At 40.5% G+C, this 27,759-nt stretch overlaps 1 protein-coding gene and 1 non-coding gene across 4 annotated transcripts; one reads left to right on the forward strand and one right to left on the reverse strand.

The window, feature by feature from the left end:
- The first annotated feature begins 1,886 nt into the window (after positions 1-1,886).
- LOC135548427 (rho guanine nucleotide exchange factor 9-like) lies at positions 1,887-24,772 on the forward strand. 3 transcript variants are annotated; one of them, XM_064978021.1, is made up of 11 exons: positions 1,887-1,976; positions 7,321-7,500; positions 7,907-7,996; positions 14,678-14,902; positions 18,676-18,855; positions 19,149-19,381; positions 19,713-19,842; positions 20,562-20,693; positions 22,370-22,613; positions 22,694-22,762; positions 22,866-24,772. In XM_064978021.1, the coding sequence occupies exons 1-11, from the start codon at positions 1,956-1,958 to the stop codon at positions 23,033-23,035; spliced, it is 1,674 nt and encodes a 557-aa protein (XP_064834093.1). In that variant the 5' UTR covers positions 1,887-1,955; the 3' UTR covers positions 23,036-24,772. The 3 variants fall into 3 exon arrangements, with proteins under 3 accessions (XP_064834093.1, XP_064834096.1, XP_064834095.1); XM_064978023.1 differs by having other exon boundaries at positions 1,928-1,993; XM_064978024.1 differs by lacking the exon at positions 7,907-7,996.
- trnav-uac (transfer RNA valine (anticodon UAC)) lies at positions 21,483-21,552 on the reverse strand. Its single transcript has one exon. It is a non-coding gene; the product is annotated as a tRNA-Val (tRNA).
- Positions 24,773-27,759: the final 2,987 nt, after the last annotated feature.

Below are 27,759 nucleotides of genomic sequence, written 5' to 3' on the forward strand. Positions count from 1 at the left end.
GATAAGTGTGTATAGGCCTATGTGGATATATAGAGAGAGACTGAAAGCTCTATGTGATGTTAATTTAATAGAACACATTTGAACATTAACAAGTGAACGAAATACAAATGTGAACTGGACAGTGAGACTATTTGAGGTGTACGTGGGCCAAGGCTGGGTCACTGCAGCGCAGTGCATCCACTACAAAGCTGTAGTAGAAGTATGTAGATTTCCCACTGCAGTGGTTTAGCCCCACTCTAATGCTGCAGTCTCCCTGGTTTTAGATTTCACTGGATTTCTACAGTACCCCTCCACCCCACCCCCTATCCCACCTCCTTTTTCCGTTGCACAGTATCATTTGAAAGCTTATTCTAACAGCATATTCTATCATCATGGGAGAGTAAAAATAGGCAAGATCTTCTCACTAATGATGTTTGTTTCCTTTTTAAACAGTGACATATTTTTTTAAACTTCTGAGCTGTCGTTGTCACTGAGCCTCAGTGAAGTGAATGTATCAGGTTCCAGATAATGAGATTCTCTCATTTGAAAGGTACAGGCACATTGTCATCTGAGGGCAGCGGAGACTCCTCTGATTCTAATATGAAATGTTTCCTATCCTCAGATGAGCCGCAAAGACAGACAGCAGCCGAGCATTAAGGTCAAAACAACATGATGCTTTTCCCCTTGCTTTCAAGTAGCTGCCAACAAAAAGCTGTTGACTGCCAGTGTCAGAGAGGTCTTGTCTGTGGATTTAACTTTGTTTGTGTGGACTAAATACTTGTATATCTGAGCTTTTCTTAAAGCCAGCCCATGTCAACCTTTTCCTCATCTCTCCACACAAGCGCGCAGTTATTGTTGGCTTCAGATTCAAAGCTATTGTGCTTGCCTTTGAGGCAGTGAGGGTAACCACTCCTCTCTACCTGCTGGCAATGATAAGACCACACAACCGGCCAGGCCAGTGCTTTGTTACCTCTGGTCTCCCGGAATCTCCCCCATGAGGACTCAGTGTATGGTCCACCTGGTTTTGTTATGACCCCTCAAAATCATCTGTATGGGTGTTGGAACAGCAGAGGTGCTACTTATCCTCATCCACTTGTGCTATTAGCCCAAAGCATGTTTTCTCCTCATCCTGTGTTGTGTTGCTTTCATATATCTTATTTGAATTATTGTTCAATTCTATTCTTCTTTATCCTTATGAGTTCTGTGAGTTTTTCCCCCTGAAGTTTGTGTTGGTGGAAGTCTGAGATCCAAGGCTGATAGTGCAACCATGCACTTCTCTCATCATGCTTGTGAGAGAGAGCTACAGGAGTGACAGCGATGGGGCCAGTGAACAATCAGCTCAGAGTGCATGGGGATTTGGAGTGACAGGTGCACAGGAGCCAAGAGGAGAGATTAATCTCTACTGAGATAAATTACAAAGTAGTTATTCTACTGTTAAGACCTCTGTTACTTTTTGATTTGTGTAGAATGGTCCACGTGGGTGGATGTCAATATTTCTCTTTACAAAAACCTGCCTGTTTTTATTACTATTATCAATGATTACAGTAGCCTAGGCATATAATGAAATTACGACATTTGTATTGCCAACTGGCACAGGCCAATGTAACCCCCATACAGTGTCTATGTTCCTCTTATTATGATTTAATATTTCTGGTCCGTGGTTTTAACTATATTTTGATGAGCAAGCATCACGAGGTTAGGACTCCCAGTTTGAAGCATAGATAGGAACCATAATGAGCCCCCAATGAGTGCCTGTGGTTTGTTCCTCTATGCACGAAGCACCGCCCAGGTTTTTGCTCCCCGCTACGCAGGGAGAGTTGCAGCAGTAGCGTTCTACAGTGCCTACGTTACCATCACAATTGTAGTGCATGCAAAGACCCCTACTCCTAATGAAAAACGGCATTCAAGTCGGCAAATCAGGAAACTAGCGGACTACGGGTGTCAGAGTGGAAGGGGAACTAACGGTGCAGACTCTGATGATGATGAGGATGATGATGGTGAGGATGATGATTCTGTAAGAGAGTTATACGTATGAATACAATATGTGAAAGAGGAGGTAGCTAGAGATTTTACCAGAAATGTTTCCTTGCGTTTGGATAGAATTATGAACAGTCACAAAATGTTGGTGTACAGCAATATGCACCTTAACCGATTAAATGTTGCAGAGCTCATGCTCTACATTATGACCTTGGATATGAAAATGATAATTTGCATGGTCGTAATTATCGTATGCGATGCTTTTGTTTGTGTGGTTGGTGGTTGCTGATACTGTGCCTCAGTGCGCGTATGGATAATCACAGCCCGCACTAAAGTACGCACGGCGTGCAGTGGAGGCGAGGAAGTGGGAGTGAATGCGTGTTCTTATGGAAGTACACACAGGGCTTCAACATGGCCTCATCACGATATGAATGGCGCTGGTATATTCTATATTACCATATCTTGTTTGTGGTTTACATTTTATTTAGCATGTCGGCCATCAATGGCATATGGCAGTCGCGGGCTCCAGATCGGTGTTATAAGATTGTTAGGAATTGTTCCTTGTCTCGGCGTTCTCTCGTTGTAAATGTATTTTATTGGCATGTTGTAAAACACATCTATGCATGCGATGTGGGAGAGGCAATGTTTTTCAGTAAAATCCTGTTCTGTTGATTACTTGGCGTTGGCAATATGGTGCTCGTTTGAAATAAATATATTCTTATCACATAATCTTCTTGATCTGGTAGGATTGAAAAGATGCGACTCACATGCGCTAAAATAATATAATTAAATAGAATAACTGTATTCTCCAGTCTGTAGATTGCGTTTTGTAAACTACTGACCATGCCATTTGGGTCTCAGAGCTACTGGGCACAATGCAAAAACAGCATCACCTAGCCTACTGTAAACGAGCTATCCAGTAGCCTAATAATATAATGTATTATCGAATGTAGTGTTTAGTGTTTAAATATTGACCCGTTTTGTAATGGTTTTACATTGATATTGAAGTGTTTTTTATGTATATACTTCCATGCTTCTACTGTAGGCCTACCTCACAGTAGGCCCCATGGTGCCTCATAATGTTGTATTTTATGACGTAGCCTATAGGATATCTCGAAATATTGCTTTTAGTTTATGCGAATTGGTAGGCCTAAATAGTATGACGAATGGTTATGTGGATATTCTTTTTTTATGTAGAAGTAATATAATACAGTTTGCGTTTTCATAGTGACAATTCTACAGATGCTATGTATGTAACAGCATGTTTTTGTTGTGTGTGTGTGTGTTTGTTTGCAACTTAATGCAAAGACCTCCCTGTTGTATTGACTGCTTACAGTGCTGTTCATATTACAGGATCCCAGTTAAATAAATGGTGATGTATCGAGTCTCACAGGAGATAAAAAAAAGCTGTATTGCAAAAGGGGAATGCTCTGCTCTAGTGTAATAACAGTATTACTGTCAGTACGCCTATGCAGACATTATTTTAAAAAGACAGGGTTATTCATTAATTGTATTATGAGGAAGCCAAATACAGGTTGTCATATCAAAACGGGTGTGCATATTTAATGAAGTCAGGGGTGCATTCACATGGAGATGCATGTGGAGCTAAAAATACCCCTTTCTGTTCTTGAGCATGTGAGTTATAGTGGAGAGCGAGCTCTCTTGACACTTATCAGGGGACATGTTGACTTGTTAATTAGTATATAACGGTGAGGGATTACTGTCTGTTTTCAAACTGTTGTATCTCTCATAGTTTGAGATATCACCTTTTTTTCATTCACTCATGTTATTAGGATTGGAGGTGGAGCTCAGGCAGGGCACCTGTGGTCTTTAGACCTGTGGTCTATTCCATAAATCTTTGTTTAAAGAAATGTTAATTATGTTCATACATAAAGTAATTTGGCCTGGAATAGATCATGACATTAAAGTGTGAATGGAGGGTAGGTCAATTAGAGTTTTTCTATACATAATATATTAGAGAAACACTGTTGAGTAAAATATAAATTATGCCAAAGTTTGTTTTGGATTATGAGAAAAACAGTCACTCCAAACAGAGCGGATATGATTTAGGGATTTATTGGCCAGCCGATAGTGCAGCTCAGCTGTGTAATCTGGGTCACGGCACCAATGTAGCATCTACCAATCTGCACCCTGTTTCAGTATGGTTCTCCTGATCCCTATAGCCTCCACCACACTCCAGCCAACTACATACACAAAGCTCTTTAGAGCAATAGGTTAGCAATAGTTTATGTTCATATTCAGGTTTTTACACTTTAATGTAAAATGTTAAATGTTGAGTCAAGAAAATATTTGGAAGAAGATGGAATATTACTCTTTTTGGCCTTATTTAACTGCTTTTTGTAGTAGTGTGACTGAACAATGTACTACTGATCATCTTATGTAACATTGACTTTTACACAGAGGAAAAGTGTTTTATGTACAGTAAATCTGTTTTAGGCATAATAAGGCCAATTACAGATTTTTCCCACAAATCTAGGGCCATTTCGTGAGAGGGAGGGGCTAGACAAAAAGTGGCAAAAGTGTAATATTTAAATCCCTGTGGGTGATGCAATTAATAGGGTTGTCAAACTGTGAATTTATTTTGTTTGACCTGGCTTTTACAATGGCAATACAGATGGGAAAATATAAATGCAATCATTCCTCTTCATGGGACTTCATTATTTTTTGGGACAGTTTTAGTTGTCCCCACTTTAATGTCTAAACCCCAGATTGAGATTGATAATCTGTAGAAGGAGGTATTCTCTGAGAGTGAGCAGACAGACTAGAATCCCTACTCTGGACGGTTCTGACTTAGAGTATGGGGACAACTACAAATACCTAGGTGTCTGGCTAGACTGTAAACTTCCAGACTCATATTAAGCATCTCCAATCCCTAATTTATTCTAGAATCGGCATCCTATTTCGTAACAAAGCCTCCTTCACTCACGCTGGTAAACATACCCTTGTAAAACTGACTATCCTACCGATCCTCACCTTCGGCGATGTCATTTACAAAACAGCCTCCAACACTCTACTCAGCAAACTGGATGCAGTCTTTTTATTTTACCTTTCTTTAACTAGGCAAGTCAGTTAAGAACAAATTATTATTTTCAATGATGGCCTCGGAACAGTGGGTTAACTGCCAGAACGACAGATTTGTACCTTGTCAGCTCGGGGGTTTGAACTTGCAACCTTCCGGTTACTAGTCCAACTCTCTAACCACTAGGCTACCCTGCCGCCCCACAGTGCCACCCGTCTATCACAGTGCCATCCGTTTTGTCACCAAAGCCCCATATACCACCCACCACTGCGACCTGTATGCTCTCGTCGGCTGGCCCTCGCTACATATTCGTCGCCAGACCCACTGGCTCCAGGTCATCTGTAAGTCTTTGCTAGGTAAAGCTCTCTGCCTTATCTCAGCTCACTGGTCACCATAACAACACCCACCCGTAGCACGCGCTCCAGTAGGTATATCTCTGGTCATCCCCAAAGCCAACACCCACTTTGGCCAGCTTTCTTCCCAGTTCTCTGCTGCCAATGACTGGAACGAATTTCAAATATCGCTGAAGTTGGAGACTTATATCTCCCTCACTAACTTTAAGCATAATCAATCTGAGCAGTTTACCGATTGCTGCAGCTGTACATAACCCATCTGTAAATAGCCCACCCAACTACCTACCTCATCTCCATATTGTTTTTATTTACTTTTTTTGCTCTTTTGTACACCAGTATTTCTACTTGCACATCATCATCTGCACATCTATCACTTGTGTTAATTTGCTAAATTGTAATTAGTTCACTACTATGGCCTATTTATTGCCTTACCTCCTTACTCCATTTGCACACACTGTAATATAGATTTTTCTATTGTGTTATTGACTGTACATTTGTTTATACTATGTGTAACTCTGTGTTGTTTTTTGTCGCAGTGCTTTGCTTAATCTTGGCCAGGTCGCAGTTGTAAATGAGAACTTGTTCTCAACTGGCCTACCTGGTTAAATAAAGGTGAAATAAATCAAAAATAGGCATGTGTCTGTTAGGGTATCATCCTTGAGACTTCTCTACCCACTACTGGATGTTATACTTACTCATATTTTAGAGACCAGTGTCCATTTATGGTATGAGGTCTTTGGGGGATCGAAACTGGGGTGTCTACATGGAATGGCAGGTAGCCTAGTGGTTAGACCATTGGGCCAGTTACCAAAAGGTTACTGGATTGAATCCCTGAGCTGATGTAGTAAAAATCTGTCGGTCTACCCCTGAGCAAGGCAGTCGTCATCCAAATTTATTTATATAGCCCTTCGTACATCAGCTGATATCTCAAAGTGCTGTACAGAAACCCAGCCTAAAACCCCAAACAGCAAGCAATGCAGGTGTAGAAGCACGGTGGCTAGGAAAAACTCCCTAGAAAGGCCGAAACCTAGAGAGGAACCAGGCTATGAGGGGTGGCCAGTCCTCTTCTCGCTGTGCCGGGTGGAGATTATAACAGAACATGGCCAAGATGTTCATAAATGACCAGCATGGTCAAATAATAATAATCACAGGCAGAACAGTTGAAACTGGAGCAGCAGCACGGCCAGGTGGACTGGGGACAGCAAGGAGTCATCATGCCAGGTAGTCCTGAGGCGTGGTCCTAGGGCTCAGATCCTCCGAGAGAGAGAGAAAGAAAGAGAGAAAAAGAGAATTAGAGAGAGCATACTTAAATTCACACAGGACACCGGATAAGACAGGAGAAGTACTCCAGATATAACAAACTGACCCTAGCCCCCTGACACATAAACTACTGCAGCATAAATACTGGAGGCTGAGACAGGAGGGTCAGGAGACACTGTGGCCCCATCCGATGATACCCCCAGACAGGGCAAAACAGGAAGGATATAACCCCACCCACTTTGCCAAAGCACAGCCCCCACACCACCATTGCTTATCACTTTGGCATTGATTATAACACCTCATGTGTTAGAGTCATTTCACTGAATCAAAGATGTGTAACTCTTTATAATACTGGTAATTTGTATTAAAATATATATATATATATATATATATATATATATATATATATATATATATATATATATATATATTTAAAAATGTATAATAATACTTTAAAAAAAGCAATAAGTAGATCAATTGGTTTGAAACTCAGATATTGTCACCAAGACTTGACAGTGCCCTCCTGCCCTTGTAAAAGTACTAATGAGCCCTTACCGTCCTCTCCCTCACCACTACTCCTCTCACTACCTTCCTTCACCTTTTCTCTCTACCCACTCTCACCCCAATTCCCCATTTCCCCTATTCTCTCTCACTTCCCTTCTCTCCCCTCCCCTACCTCAACCCCTCTCTCCCCTCACCCCTCACCCACAGTTGATCAGTGGAGGATCCATCGTCAGCGCTGAGGCAGTATGGGATCATGTCACCATGGCCGACAGGGAGTTGGCATTTAAGGCAGGGGATGTCATCAAGGTCCTCGATGCATCAAATAAGGACTGGTGGTGGGGACAGATTGATGATGAAGAAGGATGGTTCCCAGCCAGCTTTGTGAGGGTGAGTGGAGCCATCAAAGATTTTCTCATTCTCTGCTGCACCGTGTCTTGCCCCTCAACAAGTACACTAGGGTTTACCACCTATTCTCAATGCTCCAATGGATTATCCTTTGCCATTGCCTTATCATTGATAATTATCGTTGATTCACTGCCCTGTTTTGAGGGCAGATATTTTAGGCTTGGGTGATGATGATGATATTTTGATATAGATCAAAATACGATTATGCCATGCTAATCTCACAGGATCTAAAAATATTTACTAGTCTCCAATTGAAATACTGTGAAAACAAGAAGACTTCAGAAAAGTGAGGAGTTATTACATTGCGGGGTTATCACTACTAGCCTTCTCCATCTGCCAACTGTAAAAATGAGTCTGAACGAGGTATGTCATGTTTTTCTCTCCAAAGGTTGAACCCCACCCACCACAACCTCAAACAAAACAGGTTTTCTATATCAACCCTATAGCAGCTCCAAGGTTCCAAAACACAACTACCAAGGTGCGTTTAATAGTTTCAGCAAGTATTTCAAAGCAACTGTTTTAACTAGCATCTCACTGCACATTGGACCACCCCATATCTAACATCCTGTCGCTTTATACTACTGCTTCCATTTGCAGACATCACCATGCTTCAAGTGTCAAGCTTGTAATAGCATTACGGTCAAACTATAGTATCTCAAACAACACTCTCTTTCTCACTCTCACTTACTCTCTTTTTCTCACTCTCTGCACTCTCACTCAACTGAAAAGCGAGCAATGAGGCACTGATTCTTCTCAGATCTGAATGATGAAACATGTATGACCAACCTTTTAGCAGAGGACAGGGCATATCAAACAGGTGGATAAAACGAACAGGGCTTGATGAGTGACTCAAATAAAAGCTATTTAATGGTTATTTTATGTTACCGGATTTGTTGTCATGTTGGAAGTTATTTTCAGGAACATACATTTTCTAAAATCTTAAGAGCATTTCTGGATTATTGTGCCCATCCTATGAATTGACCATGCAGCTTTTGTCCACTGGTCCAAGGAAACAGAGAGAGTGGGCTCTAAATAGACACCCGTGGACAATGTACTCAGGCTGAGATATACTGTGTACACAGAACCATCAAGCACTGAGACCTGATGTCTGGAAAAGATTACTTACAGCACAGGCCATATGTGAATTCTGTATGGCCACATGCATATTTAAAATCAATCTCAGAAGGGTCCCGTGACTCTATGTATGTTATGGTTGGGTCTAGTGTTTGTAATATAGATATAGGTTTACTGACCACAACTATCTCATATTTGCAAACAAACAGTCAGATACAGTAGGGTCTAAAATGATTGACACCCTTGATCAAGATAAGCAATAATGACTGTATGAAATAAATAATTCAAATATTGAGCTATATTAATACAATTGTTCAGAGAAATATATTTTGTTTAACAAGTATTGTTTTTTCTCAAAAAGGTAGGGGTAAGAATTATTGACACCCCTAAAGATTCTTATAAATAATGTAGTCAAACGTTTAGTATTTGGTCTCATATTCCTAGCACACAATGATTACATCAAGCTTGTGACTCTATTAGATGCATTTGCAGTTTGTTTTGGTTGTGTTTCAGATTATTTTGTGTCCAATAGAAATGAATGATTAATAATGTATTGTGTCATTTTGGAGTCAGTTGTACTGTAAATAAGAATATAATATTACATGACCAAAAGTATGTGGACACCTGCTCATCAAACATCTCGTTCCAAAATCATGGGCATTAATATGGAGTTGGTCCCCCCTTTACTGCTATAACAGCCTCCACCCTTAACAGCTTTCCACTAGATGTTGGAACATTGCTGCAGGGACTTGCTTCCATTCAGCTACAAGGGCATTACTGAGGTCGAGCACTGATGTTGGGCAATTAGGCTTGGCTCGCAGTCGGTGTTCCACTTCGTCCCAAAGGTGTTCGATGGGGTTCAGGTCAGGGCTCTGTGGAGGTCAGTCATGTTCTTCCACACCGATCTCAACAAACCATTTCTGTATGGACCTTGCTTTGTGTACCGGGGCATTGTCATGCTGAAGCAGGAAAGGGCATTCCCCAAACTGTTGCCACAAAGTTGGAAGCATAGAATTGTCTAGAATGTCATTGTATGCTGTAGCATTACGATTTCCCCTCACAAGATTTCCCTTCATTCCTCCTCCACCAAACTTTACTGTTGGCACTATCTATTGGGGCAGGTAGTGTTCTCTTGGCATCCACCATACCCAGATTCCTCTGTTGGACTGCCAGATGGTGAAGTGTGATTAATCACTCCAGAGAGAGTGTTTCCAATGGCATTGAGCTTTACACCACTCCAGCTGACGCTTGGCATTGCGCATGGTGATCTTAGGCTTGTGTGCGGTTGCTTTGCCATGGAAACCCATTTTTGTTAAGCTCCAGACGAACAGTTCTTGTGCTGACGTTGCTTCCAGAGGCAGTTGGGAACTCTGTAGTGAGTGTTGCAATTGAGGACAGACAATTTTCACACGCTACTCTCTTCAGCACTTGCTGGTCCCGTTCTGTGAGCTTGTGTGGCCTACCACTTCGCAGCTAAGCCGTTGTTGATCCTAGACGTTTCCACTTCACAATAACAGCACCTATAGTTGACTGGGGCAGCTCTAGCAGTGCAGACATTTGACGAACTGACTTGTTGGAAAGGTGGCATCCTATGACAGTGCCACTTTGAAAGTCACTGAGCTCTTCAGTAAGGTCATTATAATGCCTATTATTGTCTATGGAGATTGTATGGCTGTGTGCTCGATTTTATAATCCTGTTAGCAACAGGTGTGCCTGAAATAGCCGAATCCACTAATTTGAAGGGGTGTCCACATACTTTTGTATATTTAGTTTTCCTACAAGACATAGTAACCTCTCACAATTACCAATAACTCAGGTTTTTACCATGTCTTGGGGGTATGATCATTCTCTGAGCAATTGTATTTGTATAAAATAATATCATTTCCCAATTCTATTAACATACAATATTTGAATTATTTATTTTATACAGTCATTATTGCTCATCTTTATCAAGGGTGTCAATAATTTCGGACCCCACTATCTGTCATTACGATTGAGCTAAACTCTAAGTAAATGAGTAAATGCTTCAACCTCATCTTTTTTTTATTTGACTGAATCTACTAACTGATCTCATCTTACTCAGTGATTGCTAGAGTTTGTGTTTGATTTTATTTATGTGACAAGAAATTATAAGCTAATTCTATGGGAAAATAGTACCTTCATATCCTAGAGGGAAATGTGCCCATTAACAATACAGTTGCATCATGGCTGGCTTTGTAATGTGTATTTTTCCTGAAAAACATCATGATTGTGTAGATGTTTATTAGGAGTCAGCTACCTACCCCGTGTCCTCTGGCAAGGTTGCTAAAATTAGTTCTCTTTGAGGATTACACAAAGTGACAGTTCATTCCTTGAGATGCCTTCAAGCAACCAATGCACTAATGCGCTCACAACTCCTCCAACTCCCTCAACTAGGAGGTATCAGATTTTAATCAAACAATGAATACTGTGTAGAAGGACATCATGTTCATTGTTTCATGGTTTTATCCCTTTTGTAATACAATGTTATTTCTTGACCGTTTGTATATTATAATGTGGGGAGGTCAAAACAATGAAAAACTATCTACCAAATGTATTAATTTTAAAATGTTGATTACTTCTCCTTGCCATTATCATTCACCTGATAAGACAAAACATGTGAACAAAAATCGTATGATGGGGGTCCCAGGGTCACCTGTTCTAGTGGCTCCTGATATTGGGGTTCGATGTGAATATAAGCAAACTGTTCATGTACAGAACTATATGGTATATATTTATCGCATCCATACTTGCGAACATTAGAAAAAGTAGAAGTTCTCAAAATGCCCATCAGCCAATTGAAATTGTTGACGTAGTTGCATGTGATACAACGCTACATGTTAGCTTTTCCCATAGGATAACCTGCCAGACATACATGCTAACCACACCACCGTTGCAAAATAAATGTGCACATACATGTTATTCAATCATTGCACACATACTGCTTGCGCGCGCGTCAACGAGAGTATGCGTAGCCAGGCGCTAACATGCTGACCAGAATGAGATGGGAGAGGCAGGACTTGCAGTGCATCAACCGTCACAAATAGAACCAGTATGGATGCAATGATTGAATAATATGTACTGTACCAGTCAAGAGTTTGGACACACCTACTCATTCCGGGGTTTATTTTTACTATTTTTTTAAACTATTTTCTACATTGTAGATGAATAATAGTGAATACATCAAAACTAAAAAATAACACATGGACTCATGTAGTAACCAAAAAAGTGTTACAAAAATGAAAATATTTTTTTTTATTTGACATTCATCAACATTGCCACCCTTTGCCTTGATGACAGCTTTGCACACTCTTGGCATTCTCTCAACCAGCTTCATGAGGTTTTCACCTGGAATGCATTTCAATTAACAGGTGTGCCTTGTTAAAAGTTAAGTTGTGGAATTTCTTTCCTTCTTAATGCGTTTGTGCCAATCAGTTGTCTTGTGACAAGGTTGGGGTGGTATACAGAAGATAGCCCTATTTGGTAAAAGACCAAATCCATATTATGACAAGAAGAGCTCAAGTAAGCATAGAGAAACAACAGCCCATCATTACTTTAAGCCATGAAAGTCAAAATTCAAGAACTTTGAATGTTTCTTCAAGTGCAGTCGCAAAAACCATCAAGCGCTATGATGAACCTGGCTCTCATGAGGACCGCCACAGGAAAGGAAGACCCAGAGTTAGGAAAGGTGGATACCTAGTCAGTTGTACAACTGAATGCCTTTAACTGAAATGTGTCTTCCACGTTTAACCCAACCCCTCTGAATCAGAGAGGTGCGGAGGCTGCCTTAATCAACATCTTTAGGGAATAGTGGGCTAACTGCTTTGTTCAGGGGCAGAACAACAGATTTACGCCTTGTCAGCTCAGGGATTCGATCCAGCAACGTTTCAGGTTACTGGCCCAACACTCTAACCACTAGGCTAGTTACTTCTGCTGCAGAGGAAAAGTTCATTAGAGTTAACTGCACCTTAGGTTGCAGCCCAAAAAAACGCTTCACAGAGTTCAACAGACATCTCAACATCAACTGTTCAGAGGATACTGGATGAATCAGGCCTTCATGGTCAAATTGCTGTAAAGAAACCACTACTAAAGGACACCATTAAGAATAAGAGACTTTCTTTTGCCAAGAAACATGAGCAACGGACATTAGACCAGTGGAAATCTGGTCTGATCAGTCCACATTTTAGATTTTTTGTTCCAACCGCTGCATCTTTGTGAGACACAAGGGGGCCTCAAACCCACTGTTACCGTATCCTGCAGATTTACAGTTCACTGGTATATGCTACCTGGCAGCAATAATAATAGAGGTACATGACAGCTATTTGACAAGACCATAAGGCTCTTCAAATTTAAAAAAAAGTTGTATGTTAAACGTAAATGTTGTATAGACCTCCTTTATTTTTTTCCCGTAAAAGCACATGGATGTGTGTGAAAAACATGACATTTTGTCATATAGCGGAAAATCAGCACCATGCAATATTGGCACACTACAATTGTGACATACTAAGTGGAACATAAGTAAACCTTGAATTTGGAGGTTTAAAATATCCCCCTGGTGGCCAAGTTGACCTATTTTAAGAAATGCCATTGGTTGGTGGATATAAAGTATAAGATCTTTGATAGGCTGATGCGGAAATTTGTTACAGGAAATAATCACTGGCCTGCTGGTCAGGTTAGCATCGTGCTAAATGTGGCAGGTTATGTTATGGGAACAGCTATACATTTAGCGTTGTATCAAGTGCAACCACGTAGATTATTTTAATTGGCTACTGCTCATTTTGAGACTGAGAAGTTTAAACTTGTGTGGACCCATATTGTTCATTATATTAAGTTATAGCATGTTAAGGTTGTATCCCTATCAATTTGCAGTGTTGGGGAAGCTACTCTGAAAATATAGTTTACCAAGCTACCAATTAAACACAACAACTCTGTTTCAAGTGAGAATTTGGCAGGTCTGATGCTGAAAAAGAAAGGAAATTATTGTCTACTTCACCCTTATTTTTTGGGTTAGAAAAAAATGTTGTGTTGTTCCAGTTGTTTTCTACACCGCTACATGGCAAAAAAGTAATAACTACTGAAAACACTACCAAGATTTGTATTGAGTTCAACTGCCACCAAGATACTGCAAAATGTAGGTAAATTACTAATTGAACTACATGTAATTCACTACTCCCCAACACTGTCAATTTGAACATTGCTGGAAACAGACTGTCAGGAGCCACAGTTGAAACACAGGGATTGTGCTGTGCAGTCTATCAACTGTCCCATTTATTAGTAGCAAAGCTCTGTTTTAAATTCCCTGTGTCACTGCCTTACATCTTGTGAGCGCTCATGCTTAAAGCTCTATTGTGCAGTCACAGTGATGTACTCAGCCTAACCTGCAATTTCATGCTTGTTTCTTTTTCTAGTTTTGATGCATACTGTTGCTTTTGCTCAACCTATTCCATCGATACAGTTACATATCGCAATATTATTTTTGACAATATATCATATCGTATCGTTTTGACAATATTGCAATATTACTTTTGCGCTAGTTGGCTGTACCTGCATCAAACTCCAGTATGTTTCCTTCATAGCTTGTTCTCCATCTTCTTTTTAAATAGGGAGCTAATTTGTCTTCAGCACTTTTATTTCCATAATTAAAACTCGTTATCGTGGCTCTCTCTTGTCCCTCTACAGCAGACCTATAGTGAGGTCCCTGGCAATTCCCAACCCAACTCTTCAATGTAAAGGCTTCGTTAGAATTCAAGATAAATTACAATGTTTTTTGAACAGGTACCTGTTTTACGGGTGCATCAGAGGAATGAAGGCCTGATATGGATATTTCTATACTTTTTTAACGCGTTTTTGAAAAATCGAATTATGACACACATTGTTCAATTTAAACTGAAGAAGTGGCATTGAAAATGAATTTGAATAGGGAGAAAAGGCCCCATGGCTTTGGAATTAATGTGGTGTTGTTGTTTTGTATTTAAAAAATATTTTAGATCACTTACAACCCGAACCCTGATTGTTGATGCTACTGTTTATTTGTCCAGGCTGACATGTTGTGTTCTGCCATCCTCAGCTGTGGGTGAACCAGGAGGAGAGCACGACGGTAGAGACAGTTGAGGGGGCTAGCCCCAGCCCCAGTGAGGTCCAGAATGGGCATGCGGAGGCCAGCCCCAGCAGCAGCGACTGTCTTTGCCTGGGCCAAACCGTCCAGAACAGAGACCAGATGAGGGCCAATGTAATCAACGAGATCATGAGCACAGAGCGTCACTACATCAAACACCTGAAGGACATATGTGAGGTAGGCTTGGCTGGCTAGAGATCTTCCAAAGACAGAAGGGCATACGTGAAGCAGAAGTTATAGACTATGGATGGGCGTGGGGTGGGGGCCACAAAAAAATCTGAAAATGTCATGAGGGGCCACAGTGGGTCACGGGTCTACGTATCCATATAACCTAGTGTTGGGCTAGTAAATGAAAGGGTGCTCGCTGATTCAAATACCCGAGCCAACAAGGTGAAAAATCTGTTGATGTTCCTTTGATTAAGGCACGTAACCCTAATTTGCTCCAGGGGTGCCGTACTACTATGGCTCACCCTGTAAAACAACACACTTCTCCGGTGTATGTAACAATAAAACATCTTACATGCAATCAGGGCCAGCCCTAGTCTTTTGGGGCCCCTAAGTGACATTTTGTTGGGGGCAAAATATTTTAGACATTTTTGTTTGTTTTGGTCTTTGGCAAGGGTTTTACGCCCCTTCATCGGTGATTGGTCAATAGTAGGGATTCCTCAATTAAGTGTTTGTTGTCATTCAATGAAAGACAACCTGTTTTCATGCAAATTTTTTCACTTGGGAAATACTGCAGATGTCAAAAAAACTGCAAAAACAAAATTAATTGCAGTTTCTTGATTTATCTTAGATTCATTCCGGATATTTTGAGGTGTGTATACTGGCTATGGCATCTTAAGAGGGACAAACAGTCCTATTGCCGTTTTTTTCTTTACAAGCGTTCTTTTATGGGAATATGCGAGGCACAGATGTTCACTTCACCAGGTTGAGTTCTGCTAGGAGCAAACTGAACTTAGTATGCAGACACCTTTATGCACTATGCTTTTCCACATGCTTACTATACAACAGATCAATATAGTCTACCAGTCAACTGTCTATCCTGCCCTCTATCGATAGTGACAATAGTGGTTGTTGGATCGTTTGTCCAGATCTGCAATAGGTTAACTATCAATCATACCACACATAAAATTATTTAAATCTATCTGCACCAATTTTCCATATCAATCAACAAGATGGAGGAATAGCTGATAGGCAGTGAGGAGGCCAGGTGCGTCACTGGGCATTAAAGAACAGTGAAGACACGGAGCTTTAAAAAAAACAATTGATCTTGTTTATGGACAATAAAATGATCCTACCAAGTCTAGCCTACAACACCACAATCCAATGTACTCACTTGTTTTCAAGTTTTCAAAATAGAATGCCCCACCCCACATCACACCCTGACCTAACCAAATAGAGAAATAAAATGGCTCTCTAAGGTCAGGGCGTGACAGGGGCACGATAAAATCTGAGATTTTATCCCCCGAATTCCCCTTTAATTGCGCATCTGGCCCTTTAATTGTGCATATGGTGAGCGTTGAATGTGCGGTATAATGTGCAGGTCTAGTGATGGTTCTGTTCTGCTGCTGTTCATTTCTTGGCAAACTTTGCAAATAATATATACAAATGATATACTTCCTCATGATACACTTCTGCTAGGTAAGCCTACTTTGCAGTTAACATTTAATTTAGAAGGTTTTGGAGAAAGTATTTCTGTTAAAACACAAGACGGTTATCATATCAACTGGCTACACACGGAGTGATACACATAAACACACACAACACAGACAGGGCATTATTACTGGAAATTAATTGGCATATATTGTGTTAGGTTTGTCTTTTTAAGCTATTAGTAGCTAGCCAATGGTGGGATAATGTTGCATTGATTAGATAGTAGCAAGGAGCTTGCAGTATCTGATACTTGAGATGTGTTGACAACGCAAACCATGATGATAAGCGTTCCAAGTCGTTATGCGGTTATGCGTTGCTTATTAGTTGTGTGTGGTGCATTGGCACAGAAAACTGTTAGTGGAAAATTCGTTGCATCTATTTTATATAATTTATAGATATCATAAAATGTTAAACGAATTTCCCCCTAGCTGATCATTGTCTGCAGCCGATTCTGAACGTAGTGTAACGAGAGTAATTTTTGTTGTTGTCTATTTTTCGGTCGTTGTCTGCGAACCCTTAACCTTCTGGAGCGTTGCCCTGACAATAAACTGACTGTGACACAAAACCATGCGAAAGTGGTAAAGTCTATAACTTCATGTATAAATACAACGGTTGCTACAGTTATGGTTATTTATGGTGGTAATCATAATTGTTGAGTACATTTTGAGGGGGGAGGATGTGCAACATTTTTTACAGTACAAAGTGAGGGTCATGTGAAGAAAAAAAATGTGTTGGGGAAGGGAGTGCAGTTTTTTTAATGACGTCTCGAGTTGCCTATCTCTGTTTTAGACAATTACCTTGTTTTAGGCCATTACCCAACCACTTCATAGCAAGAGAAGACAGATTATTAGTGATTATCCAAATGAAATATTAAATTGGCATGAAAAAAGTGTATTTATCTAAGTACCCAATAAACTGTATATCCAATATTTCCACAGTGCTATAACAGCTCTTGTGCAGATTTAGATTATGCAGTACAGTGCTTTCCATGGACTAGGAACAAAATGTGTCTAAAGGCAAACTTCAGTCAATTATGTTCTAAAGAGTAGTGACATGCTACAGTGTTTTAGTGAGAGATTAGAAGCGATGGCTGACCCGTAAGTGCTGGTTGTGGGCTCAGAAATAGCATCCCTCCCATCCCACACCACTCTTTCCCAGCATATATAGAAACAAGCACTCCATCTCTTCACGCACCACCTGTCTCCGTCAAACAACACACCCAGGAGAGGACATGAAAAAGTACTCAAAAAGCTGTTATCCAATCAGACGTTTTTCATCAGTTTTCCCTCTGTTCCCACATAAATATTACATAATCACAATGTGCTTCGAAACCCCCAAAATGACGCAGAGAAAACATAAATTGTGTAAGCAACATCACATGGCAAATCGTAATGTCTAGGTGACTGGGAATGCCTATTGAAGCGTGATGGGTCCCTTAAGTGTGAAACTATATGATTTTTCATGAATGACTTGAAATGTTATTGGAGAAATGAGCTCCCACAGAGGGGATGAGTTACATAACTGAGACTCTTGCTTATAGAGCTGGAGCCATCTTCCCTGCCTTTTATTTCCCTCGAGATCTAATCTGGGAAAAATGTGGTTAGAAAAATACATTTGATGGGAAATTAAACAGGGAATAAACAATGATTATGATTCAGTCATTGGTTCTGATGCCTTTTTTAAACTCAGACAAAACTGTTTGAATGCCCTGTGTCATGTACAAATATTCACAGTGTGAAATAGTTCCCAGTTCAATAATTGCACGCGCAGGTCTTTATGTGGATGGCTGCGCTCGTGCAGATGTTTCTCTCACCCTGTCTTGACCTCGAAAACTGTTCTGTGAGAATGCGCATTTGCTTCACACATCTGCCATTCAATGGTGGCCAGGAGTATTGACACTGACCAATCAGAAGCTTGTTGAGGCGTGAGGTCGGCTGTATACACCCAGACTCACGCGTCTAAGTGCTGAATGTTGATGTGAGGAGAGATATGTTGCCAGTGTAAAGACTTGGGCGCTACGGGAGGGGGCGAAAGAAATATCTGCCTAGCTCCGCCATCCACTTAAAGAGACGCATGTGCAATTATTGAACTGGGAATATTTTCAAGTTGGGAGAAATTTTACATGACGTTACAATCACGGCGATTGGGAACTATTTCATGCTGGGAAGATTTTTACATGACACCCTGCAGTAAATAAAAAAATCATATGAGATGCCATGCAACATCAATGAAATACTATAATTTCAAATGCATAATATTGGATCAAAACCATTTGTTTTTCTTTGTTGCCTCAGGGTTACTTCCGGCAATGTAAAAAAAGAAGAGACATGTTCAATGATGACCAGTTGAGGGTCATATTTGGGAACATTGAAGATATCTACAGGTTTCAAATGGGCTTTGTCAGAGACCTGGAGAAGCAGTACAATACAGAAGAACCTCATCTCAGTGAAATAGGTCCCTGCTTCCTAGAGCATGTAAGCATTTTTGTATCTCTCAGGATTTCAAGTGTTTTTTTAAATGTAATCCCTCAAATAGGTTTGAGTAAATCTTGTGTATCATATCTACATGGCCATTGGATTCTCATCATTTTTCATACTTCTGAGAACCTTGATGATGGGGCATTTCACAGTTCCCTTTGGTTATTCATTTCAATGGTAACTTAAGGCAGTAGTGCACCCTCACTATTTTGTTAACTCCAAAAAAAGAAAAGAAAATTCAGCTCGTTTCAGCATTTCAAACATACTGTGTACACGTTTATCTGTTGCAGCAAGATGGCTTTTGGATCTACTCAGAGTACTGCAACAACCACGTGGATGCCTGCATGGAGCTCTCTCGGCTGATGAAGGATGGCCGCTATCAGCATTTCTTTGAGGCGTGTCGCCTGGTGCAGCAGATGATTGACATCGCCATTGATGGCTTCCTGCTCACGCCTGTCCAGAAGATCTGCAAGTACCCTCTGCAGCTGGCAGAGCTTCTCAAGTACACTGTCCAGGAGCACAGGTACCTGTCCCTTAGTCTCAATGTCACATCAAATATTTACATTCACCTCTGTGTCATGATGAAGCATTGTTTATACTGATAAAGATCCTGCTGGAATGATTGGTATTTTATGCTCTCAGGTTAATTGGCCAGTATGAGACTTGAGGATCTTTCATTAATATGTGAGGATCCTAGACGTGGATGCTAAACTTAAAGTATTGTTGTTTTGTGCAGTGAAGCTGTGATAGAGATGTGGCACGGTATGCATGCCTGACTATACAGTTCTTTTGTTGACCTATTCCTCCTACTTGGTCACCCCCACTATAACATTGTGTCTCCTCCCCTCTCGTAGTGACTACCGTTACGTCGCTGCAGCGCTGGCTGTCATGCGGAACGTCACTCAGCAGATTAACGAGAGGAAGCGTCGCCTGGAAAACATTGACAAGATAGCACAGTGGCAGGCGTCTGTGCTGGACTGGGAGGTAGGACTGAGACAGGGTGACATGGCTGAGGAACTAACAAGTACTGTGGAAAACACATACAACAAGCCGTTTTTAGTTAATGATTTGGCTATGTCAACTCACTCCTTTGCTACTAGCATGTTTTGGTCAGAGTTTGAAACACAATGTATTTTACAATGCAAATATTTTGATAAGCTGTCACGTAGACCTTCTATGAAGGCTTAGAGGCAAGAAGTTGTTTCTTCCAAAGGAGAATATATCAATTGCTCCTTTTGGAGTATGTACTCTTTTGATAAAATAAGAAAACAGACTGTCAGATGCGGTGCATTTTGAAGCACTCCGTTTCATCGGGATGAAGTTAATCAGGAGTGAGAAAAGGAAGTATAAGGATCTGTGTTGCTAGACTCGAGCCTGTATTCAATGTGAGAGAGCTAGCATTAGCAGGCCACTCTGACCTAGTTGAAGAGTTTTTCCAGAGTTGCACAATCACTGAGGTACTGTAATTATGTCAAGCAAAAAAAAAAATCAAACCCACCAGAGTTCTACTTTGTCACCGTCTATGTATTTGAGGAAGCGGAAGCCTGTCTTAAACAGAGGAAGCCTGTCTTACTAGTCAGTATCTTATCAGTCACTTTGCTAACGTCATAAGCATAAAAGGATTCCGTTTTCTTGACTATGTATCACAGACTGTGTTATTGATCCTGTTTAAATATCTAACCGTCTTGTATTTCTCTGTGTAGGGGGATGATATTCTAGACAGGAGTACAGAGCTGGTCTACACTGGGGAGATGTCATGGATCTACCAGCCATATGGGCGGAGTCAGACCAGGGTCTTCTTCCTGTTCGACCATCAGATGGTTCTGTGTAAAAAGGTAAGGTGGCCACATCTGGATCACAAATGCTATTTAATTGATCGGAACCAGTCTTGACACTCCCAGGTGTACATATTGCCTATGTAACCCCTCTCTTTAGCAGACAGAGTTGGCATGAATTTGTTTAGAATGTGATCAACCGGTCAGTTTGTTTGTTTGAATAAAACATGGCAGCAAAATCAGTACGTGTGTTTGTACCCTTAGTTACACTCCCAGGTTCAAGGCAAATGAAGGTCACTGCTTGAAAGAGTCAAGTCACCAGATGAATGTACCTAAGGGGTAATGATTTATTGTGTGAAACAGAAAGTCACAGGCTTGTATGAGAAAATGCTTAGCCTCACCACTGTGGTGACAAAGACACAGCTTAGGACATTATAACTGCCGTTTTTATGGCCGAACAGGCTTGTTTGATAGTAGTTTTTATGACAGCATTTCCTCTTTACTCCCCAATTCTGACTACTTGAGTCATATACACAAAACTTAAACTGTTAAAAAAAATAAGCATCTCAAGAAAAAAAGACACATTTACGAAGTTCTGAAATGCATCCAATAGCTCAACATGTGTTGAGAGATTCTCAAAGGTCATGCTAAGAAATTCTCAATTCATGAAGTGTTTAGTTCTTAAACCCACAATCAATCCCATGAATTAGGCCGATTAGTAGGAGTCTTCGTAAAAGCTGTCATTCAATAATATATAATATAATAATATAATAATATATCCCATTTAGCAGACGCTTTTGTCCAAAGCGACTTACAAGTCGGCTGGGGCCACTACTTTTTGCATATGGGTGGCCCCAGCGGGAATCGAACCCACGACGCTTGGCGTTGTAAGCGCCATGCTCTACCGACTGAGCCACACAGGACATTTAGCTTGTGAGCATCTCATTGATGACTGTACTGTTGTAATCACTTTACCTGTATGACTGCAATGACAACTACCAACACAACTATCAAATGTGGTGGGTAGCTCACAAACATCTCAGAGGGAAATTCTGTGTGATATATTGTCACAGTGCAATTTGTAGTTTGAAATTAAAATGGTCAGGAACACTTCTTTAATTCAGCTCCTGAAAATTGACCCTGTGGTACTTGTTGTAACAGAACTGGATGGAGATTCGTTCCTGCTTGTCTGTGAGGTCTTACCTTTTATCTCCATCCCCTCAGCACTGTGATTGATTCCTGCTCCTGAGGTGGATGACAACAGTGTTGTAACATAAGGCCGTCATGTCCAAAGGGGAGCTAGAGGAAGCTGACAGGCTTACAGTACAGTACACAGGGCTGTTGTGTCTCTGAGTTTACTGCTACCGCTGGGACATGTGTGACACAAGCTCTCTGAGGGGACAGGAATATATAGTACGCAGCAGAAACATCACTAATGGGGATGGGACACCTGGAATCAGGAGCAGCTGTTTACAGCAAAGTGCATTATTCATCAGGGTGATTGCATGGAACCCTGTCTACCACAGGGAAATTGATAGGCTGCAATTAGTAAAAATGTACTTATTTCTTCCTGGCTGCCAGGAATTCAAGCCTTTTCATTTCCTACCTGTCTGTTACCTGGGTTTTGCAGTGTCTCACTATTGTTCAAAGCACTGGTGTAGATAATTCAAAGTAAATTAGAATCCACTCTACTTTATTTTTCCCTTCCACTCCTCACTCCCTTACTTTTCCCTCAGGACTTAATTCGACGAGACATCCTGTACTACAAGGGCCGCATGGATATGGACAGGTACAATTTAGTTGATGCTGTGGATGGGCGAGATGATGACTTCAATGTGAGTGTGAAGAATGCGTTCAAGCTGAGTAATAAGGACTCCGACGAGATCCACATCTTCCTGGCCAAGAAGCTGGAGGAGAAACTTCGCTGGCTAAAAGCTTTTCACGAAGAACGCAAGATGGTGCAAGAGGATGAAAAAATAGGTGTGTATGTGAAAGAAATGTTAATTTGTACAACAAATTTAAAATGGTGAATGAATATAACATTTCTTTATATTTTTCAGGGTTTGAGATATCAGAGTATCAGAAGCGACAAGCAGCGATGACAGTGCGAAGAATGACCAAGCAAAAAGGTAAATGCATACTTTCCCAAATTAGTTAACTAACAGTTTTTGTTTTTAGTCCATCTATAGTGCATCTCTCTCCTCCTTAATATCTCTCTCCTCCCATGTGTAGGCCATAGATCTGTGCCCCCTGGATACCCCCCTCCTATGGACCCCATGAATCCAGGACAGTACTTGGTAGGAGACGGCATGGAACAATCAGAATTTGAATTCCCTGAACCTGAAAGGTGCAAGTCTCCCTTCTGGCAGAGCTTCAGCAGGTTAACTCCCTTTAGGAAATAGAGAAGAGATATATTTTAGAAAGATATTTTTTTGAGAAGCGCCATTGTATTTCAATTGTGACTCTTAAGGGAAAGCTGAACACGAGTATTTGGATTGTCAAACATTTAGCTTGTGAGCATCTCATTGATGACTGTACTGTTGTAATCACTTTACCTGTATGACTGCAATGACAACTACCAACACAACTACCACAGCGAATGACACACCTTTGGAACCTGAGAGAAACCAAAACACCTTCCTATCTCTTGATCTGTGAGAATATTTTTGTGACCTCTACTAATCCTTGGACAATGGAAAAGGGAACCGTGAGTTTCAAGGAAAAACTAACAGAACATTTGTGTCCACATTTAAAACTGAGGAAGCACTAGTCATACATTGATCTTTATGCCAAATCTGGTTGTGTCCTACAGTTCACTGTGACCTTAATGGGCATTTTATGAGTTTTTTTTTTTTTTTTCAAGTAAAATGTTGGCCAGATTCATCAGTCTTGTATTGTTTTTGAGTATTTATTTCCATTTTATTTTTGTTCATTTAAAATGCATGATGAAGTCCATTGTAGGTATTTATTGTGCAATTATATTCTTACTGTTCAAAGGGAAAAGAGAATCCGCATCATCAACTTCAGTGTGACTCATTCCAATACATCTTATATTGTTGACAGGGTATATATGTTGTATATATTTTTATTACATGTAGGTACTTAAGTCTGATAGGAATATCATCTCGTGGTGTTCTCTTAAATAGTCATTCACACTGATTTTACAAAACCAGGATGGTAGTTTGAGACATGATATTACAGTAGGCTATATTCAGCTATCATTGCATAGTGCTTTCTTTTCCACCGGGCACCTCAGTCATTGTAGAATAATATGTGGTTATAGTTGCACTTACCTAAGATCCATCTGTGATTTCATCAGGTAGAAGAGTCTGCACGAATGCCTTTCAACCACCCAAGTCATTTAACAAAGATTGTGATCGCATAAGTTTCAGAAATTAAAAGGCCTACCATAAAATTATTTGACGATAGTTCCATAAATGACCATGGTTAAATCCCTATTCATTGGCTTTATTTTCATGTGATATTCATTCTTGATAGTGAAAGAATACCACTTTAAGGTAGCCAAACTACAGTTAAAACATCTTGGTAGTCTTTTTCCTGTGGTGGCTTTCATAGTGCCAGCACAATGTTATGACATGACTGATTTTACGCCTGTCATTGCAGGTTAAATCCTTCGCTTGCTCTGCCACCAGGCTTAGATGAAGCAGAAGATGGGGAACATTTCAGGGGGATTCCAGTGTGTTGTTTTTTTAGGCATTATGATGGCTACTTCAACAACAAAGTTATACCAGAATTTCACATGAAAAATGCAAAGGAAATGCTGGTGGTCAAGCTTGTTATCTATATTTGTATTCAAAGGGTGAAAACAATTTTTAAAAGGATATTTATTTATATGCCTAAAAAATCAACAAGGATTTAATACAGTATAAAAGCGCAATATGAAAGTGTGCAGTAATATTGAAGGAAAAAAACACTTTAAATATTAAGGCATTTTCTCTTGATGAACTGATATGGAGCATTCATACATTTATTTTAAAAAGTGCATTTTCTAATGAAAACAAATGCTTAAATATCTGAATTGATAAGTTGTTTAATTTCATTTTTGGTTTTATTGATAATTATGGATGATTTATCATTAATTTTGTGACTATGGCTTGGAATAAATCAAAATGCGTTAACATGATTGTTTCCTTCTTAATAATTTAAGTTGTGCAGTACCCTGTTAGGTGTTAGATGTGCATTAACAAATTCTAATGAGAGGGATAACCACCAAGATAATCTAAAATCATTTCTCTCTGCCAGGTGTTTGTTTTCTTTTTCCTCAAATAATCACCATATCTCCTTATCTTTCCTTCTTAATGTACCAAAATACAGTCTAATGAAGCACACCAACCTGTAAGAGAAGTCATGTATAAGATCTACTATTAAAGAATTACCATTAATGTGTAAAGAAATCAATTTATTGTCTAATGCAGGTACAGTGCCTTCGGAAAGTATTCAGACTCCTTGACTTTTTCCACATTTTGTTACGTTACAGCCTTATTCTAAATGTATTAAATTAAACAAAAATCCTCTACAGTCAACACACAATACCCCATAATGACAAAGCGAAGATAGGTTTTTAGAAATGTTTGCACATGTATTTATTAAAAACAAAACGGAAATACCTTATTTCCATACAGTGGGGCAAAAAAGTATTTAGTCAGCCACCAATTGTGCAAGTTCTCCCACTTAAAAAGATGAGAGAAGCCTGTAATTTATCATAGGTACACTTCAACTATGACAGACAAAATGAGATTTTTTTTTCTCCAGAAAATCACATTTTTAATGAATTTATTTGCAAATTATGGTGGAAAATAACTATTTCGTCAATAACAAAAGTTTATCTCAATACTTTGTTATATACCCTTTGTTGGCAATGACAGAGGTCAAATGTTTTCTGTAAGTCTTCACAAGGTTTTCACACACTGTTGCTGGTATTTTGGCCAATTCCTCCATGCAGATCTCCTCTTGAGCAGTGATGTTTTGGGGCTGTTGCTGGGCAACACGGACTTTCAATCCCTCCAAAGATTTTCTATGGGGTTGAGATCTGGAGACTGTCTAGGCCACTCCAGGACCTTGAAATGCTTCTTACGAAGCCACTCCTTCGTTGCCCGGGCGTTGTGTTTGGGATCATTGTCATGCTGAAAGACCCAGCCACGTTTCATCTTCAATGCCCTTGCTCAAAATCTCACGATAAATGGCCCCATTCATTCTTTCCTTTACACGGATCAGTCGTCCTGGTCCTTTTGCAGAAAAACAGCCCCAAAATATGATGTTTCCACCCCCATGCTTCACAGTAGGTATGGTGTTCTTTGGATGCAACTCAGCATTCTTTGTCCTCCAAACACGACGAGTTGAGTTTTTACCAAAAAGTTCTATTTTGGTTTCATCTGACCATATGACATTCTCCCAATCTTCTTCTGGATCATCCAAATGCTCTCTAGCAAACTTTAGACGGGCCTGGACATGTACTGGCTTAAGCAGGGGGACAAGTCTGGCACTGCAGGATTTGAGTCCCTGGTGGCGTAGTGTGTTACTGATGGTAGGCTTTGTTACTTTGGTCCCAGCTCTCTGCCGGTCATTCATTAGGTCCCCCCGTGTGGTTCTGGGATTTTTGCTCACCGCTCTTGGGATCATTTTGACCCCACGCGGTGAGGTCTTGCGTGGAGCCCCAGATCGAGGGAGATTATCAGTGGTCTTGTATGTCTTCCATTTCCTAATAATTGCTCCCACAGTTGATTTCTTCAAACCAAGCTGCTTACCTATTGCAGATTCAGTCTTCCCAGCCTGGTGCAGGTCTACAATTTTGTTTCTGGTGTCATTTGACAGCTCTTTGGTCTTGTCCATAGTGGAGTTTGGAGTGTGACTGTTTGAGGTTGTGGACAGGTGTCTTTTATACTGATAACAAGTTCAAACAGGTGCCATTAATACAGGTAACGAGTGGAGGACAGAGGAGCCTCTTAAAGAAGATGTTACAGGTCTGTGAGAGCCAGAAATCTTGCTTGTTTGTAGGTGACCAAATACCTATTTTCCACCATATTATGCATATAAATTCATTAAAAATCCTACAATGTGATTTTCTGGATTTTTTTCCCCCTCATTTTGTCTGTCATAGTTGAAGTGTACCTATGATGAAAATTACAGGACTCTCTCATCTTTTTAAGTGGGAGAACTTGCACAATTGGTGGCTGACTAAATTATTTTTTGCCCCACTGTAAGTATTCAGACCTTTTGCTATGAGACTCGAAATTGAGCTCAGGTGCATCCTGTTTCAATTGATCATCCTTGAGATGTTTCTACAACTTGGAGTCCACCTGTGATACATTCAATTGATTGGACATGATTTGGAAAGGCACACACCTGTCTATATAAGGTACCGCAGTTGAAAGTGTATGTCAGAGCAAAAACCAAGCTATGAGTTCAAAGGAATTGTCTGTAGAGCGCCGAGATAGGATTATGTGGAGGCACAGGTCTGGGGAAGGGTACCAAAAAATGTCTATCATTGAAGGTCCCCAAGAACACCGTGGTCTCCATCATTCTTAAACAGAAGAAGTTTGGAAACACCAAGACTCTTCCTAGAGTTGGCCACTCTGCCAAACTGAGGTCACGGGGGGGAAGGGCCTTGGTCAGGGAGCTGACCAAGAACCCAATAGTCACTCTGACAGCGCTCTAGAGTTCTAGAAGGACAACCATCTCTGCAGCACTCCACCAATAAGGTCTTTATGATAAGAGTGGCCAAACTAAAGCCACTCCTCAGTAAAAGTCACATAACAGCCTGCTTGGAGTTTGCCAAAAGGCGCCTAAAGACTCTTAGACATGAGAAACAAGATCCTCTGCTCTGATGAAATGAAGATTGAACTCTTTTGCCTGAAGCCAAGCATCACTTCTGGACAAAACCTGGCACCATCCCTATGCTGAAGCATGGTGGTGGCAGAATCATGCGGCAGGGACTGGGAGACTAATCAAGGATGAGGGAAAGATGAACGGAGCAAAGTATAGAGAGATCCTTGATGAAAACCTGCTCCAGAGCGCTCAGGACCTCAGACTGGAGCAAAGGTTCACCTTCCAACAGGACAATGACCCTAAGCACACAGCCAAGACAACGCAGGAGTGGCATTGGGAC

The sequence above is a fragment of the Oncorhynchus masou genome, chromosome 11, assembly GCF_036934945.1.
Source record: "Oncorhynchus masou masou isolate Uvic2021 chromosome 11, UVic_Omas_1.1, whole genome shotgun sequence".
In the NCBI taxonomy this organism is placed as follows: domain Eukaryota; kingdom Metazoa; phylum Chordata; class Actinopteri; order Salmoniformes; family Salmonidae; genus Oncorhynchus; species Oncorhynchus masou.

What these genes read in the sequence shown, in the direction of transcription:
- LOC135548427 (XM_064978021.1), top strand. Translation starts at nt 1,956, where the DNA reads ATGATGATGAGGATGATGATG. An exon ending in TCCAAAACACAACTACCAAG is followed by an intron (nt 7,997 to 14,677) that starts GTGCGTTTAATA and finishes TGCCATCCTCAG; the next exon opens with CTGTGGGTGAACCAGGAGGA. An exon ending in TACACTGTCCAGGAGCACAG is followed by an intron (nt 19,382 to 19,712) that starts GTACCTGTCCCT and finishes CCCCTCTCGTAG; the next exon opens with TGACTACCGTTACGTCGCTG.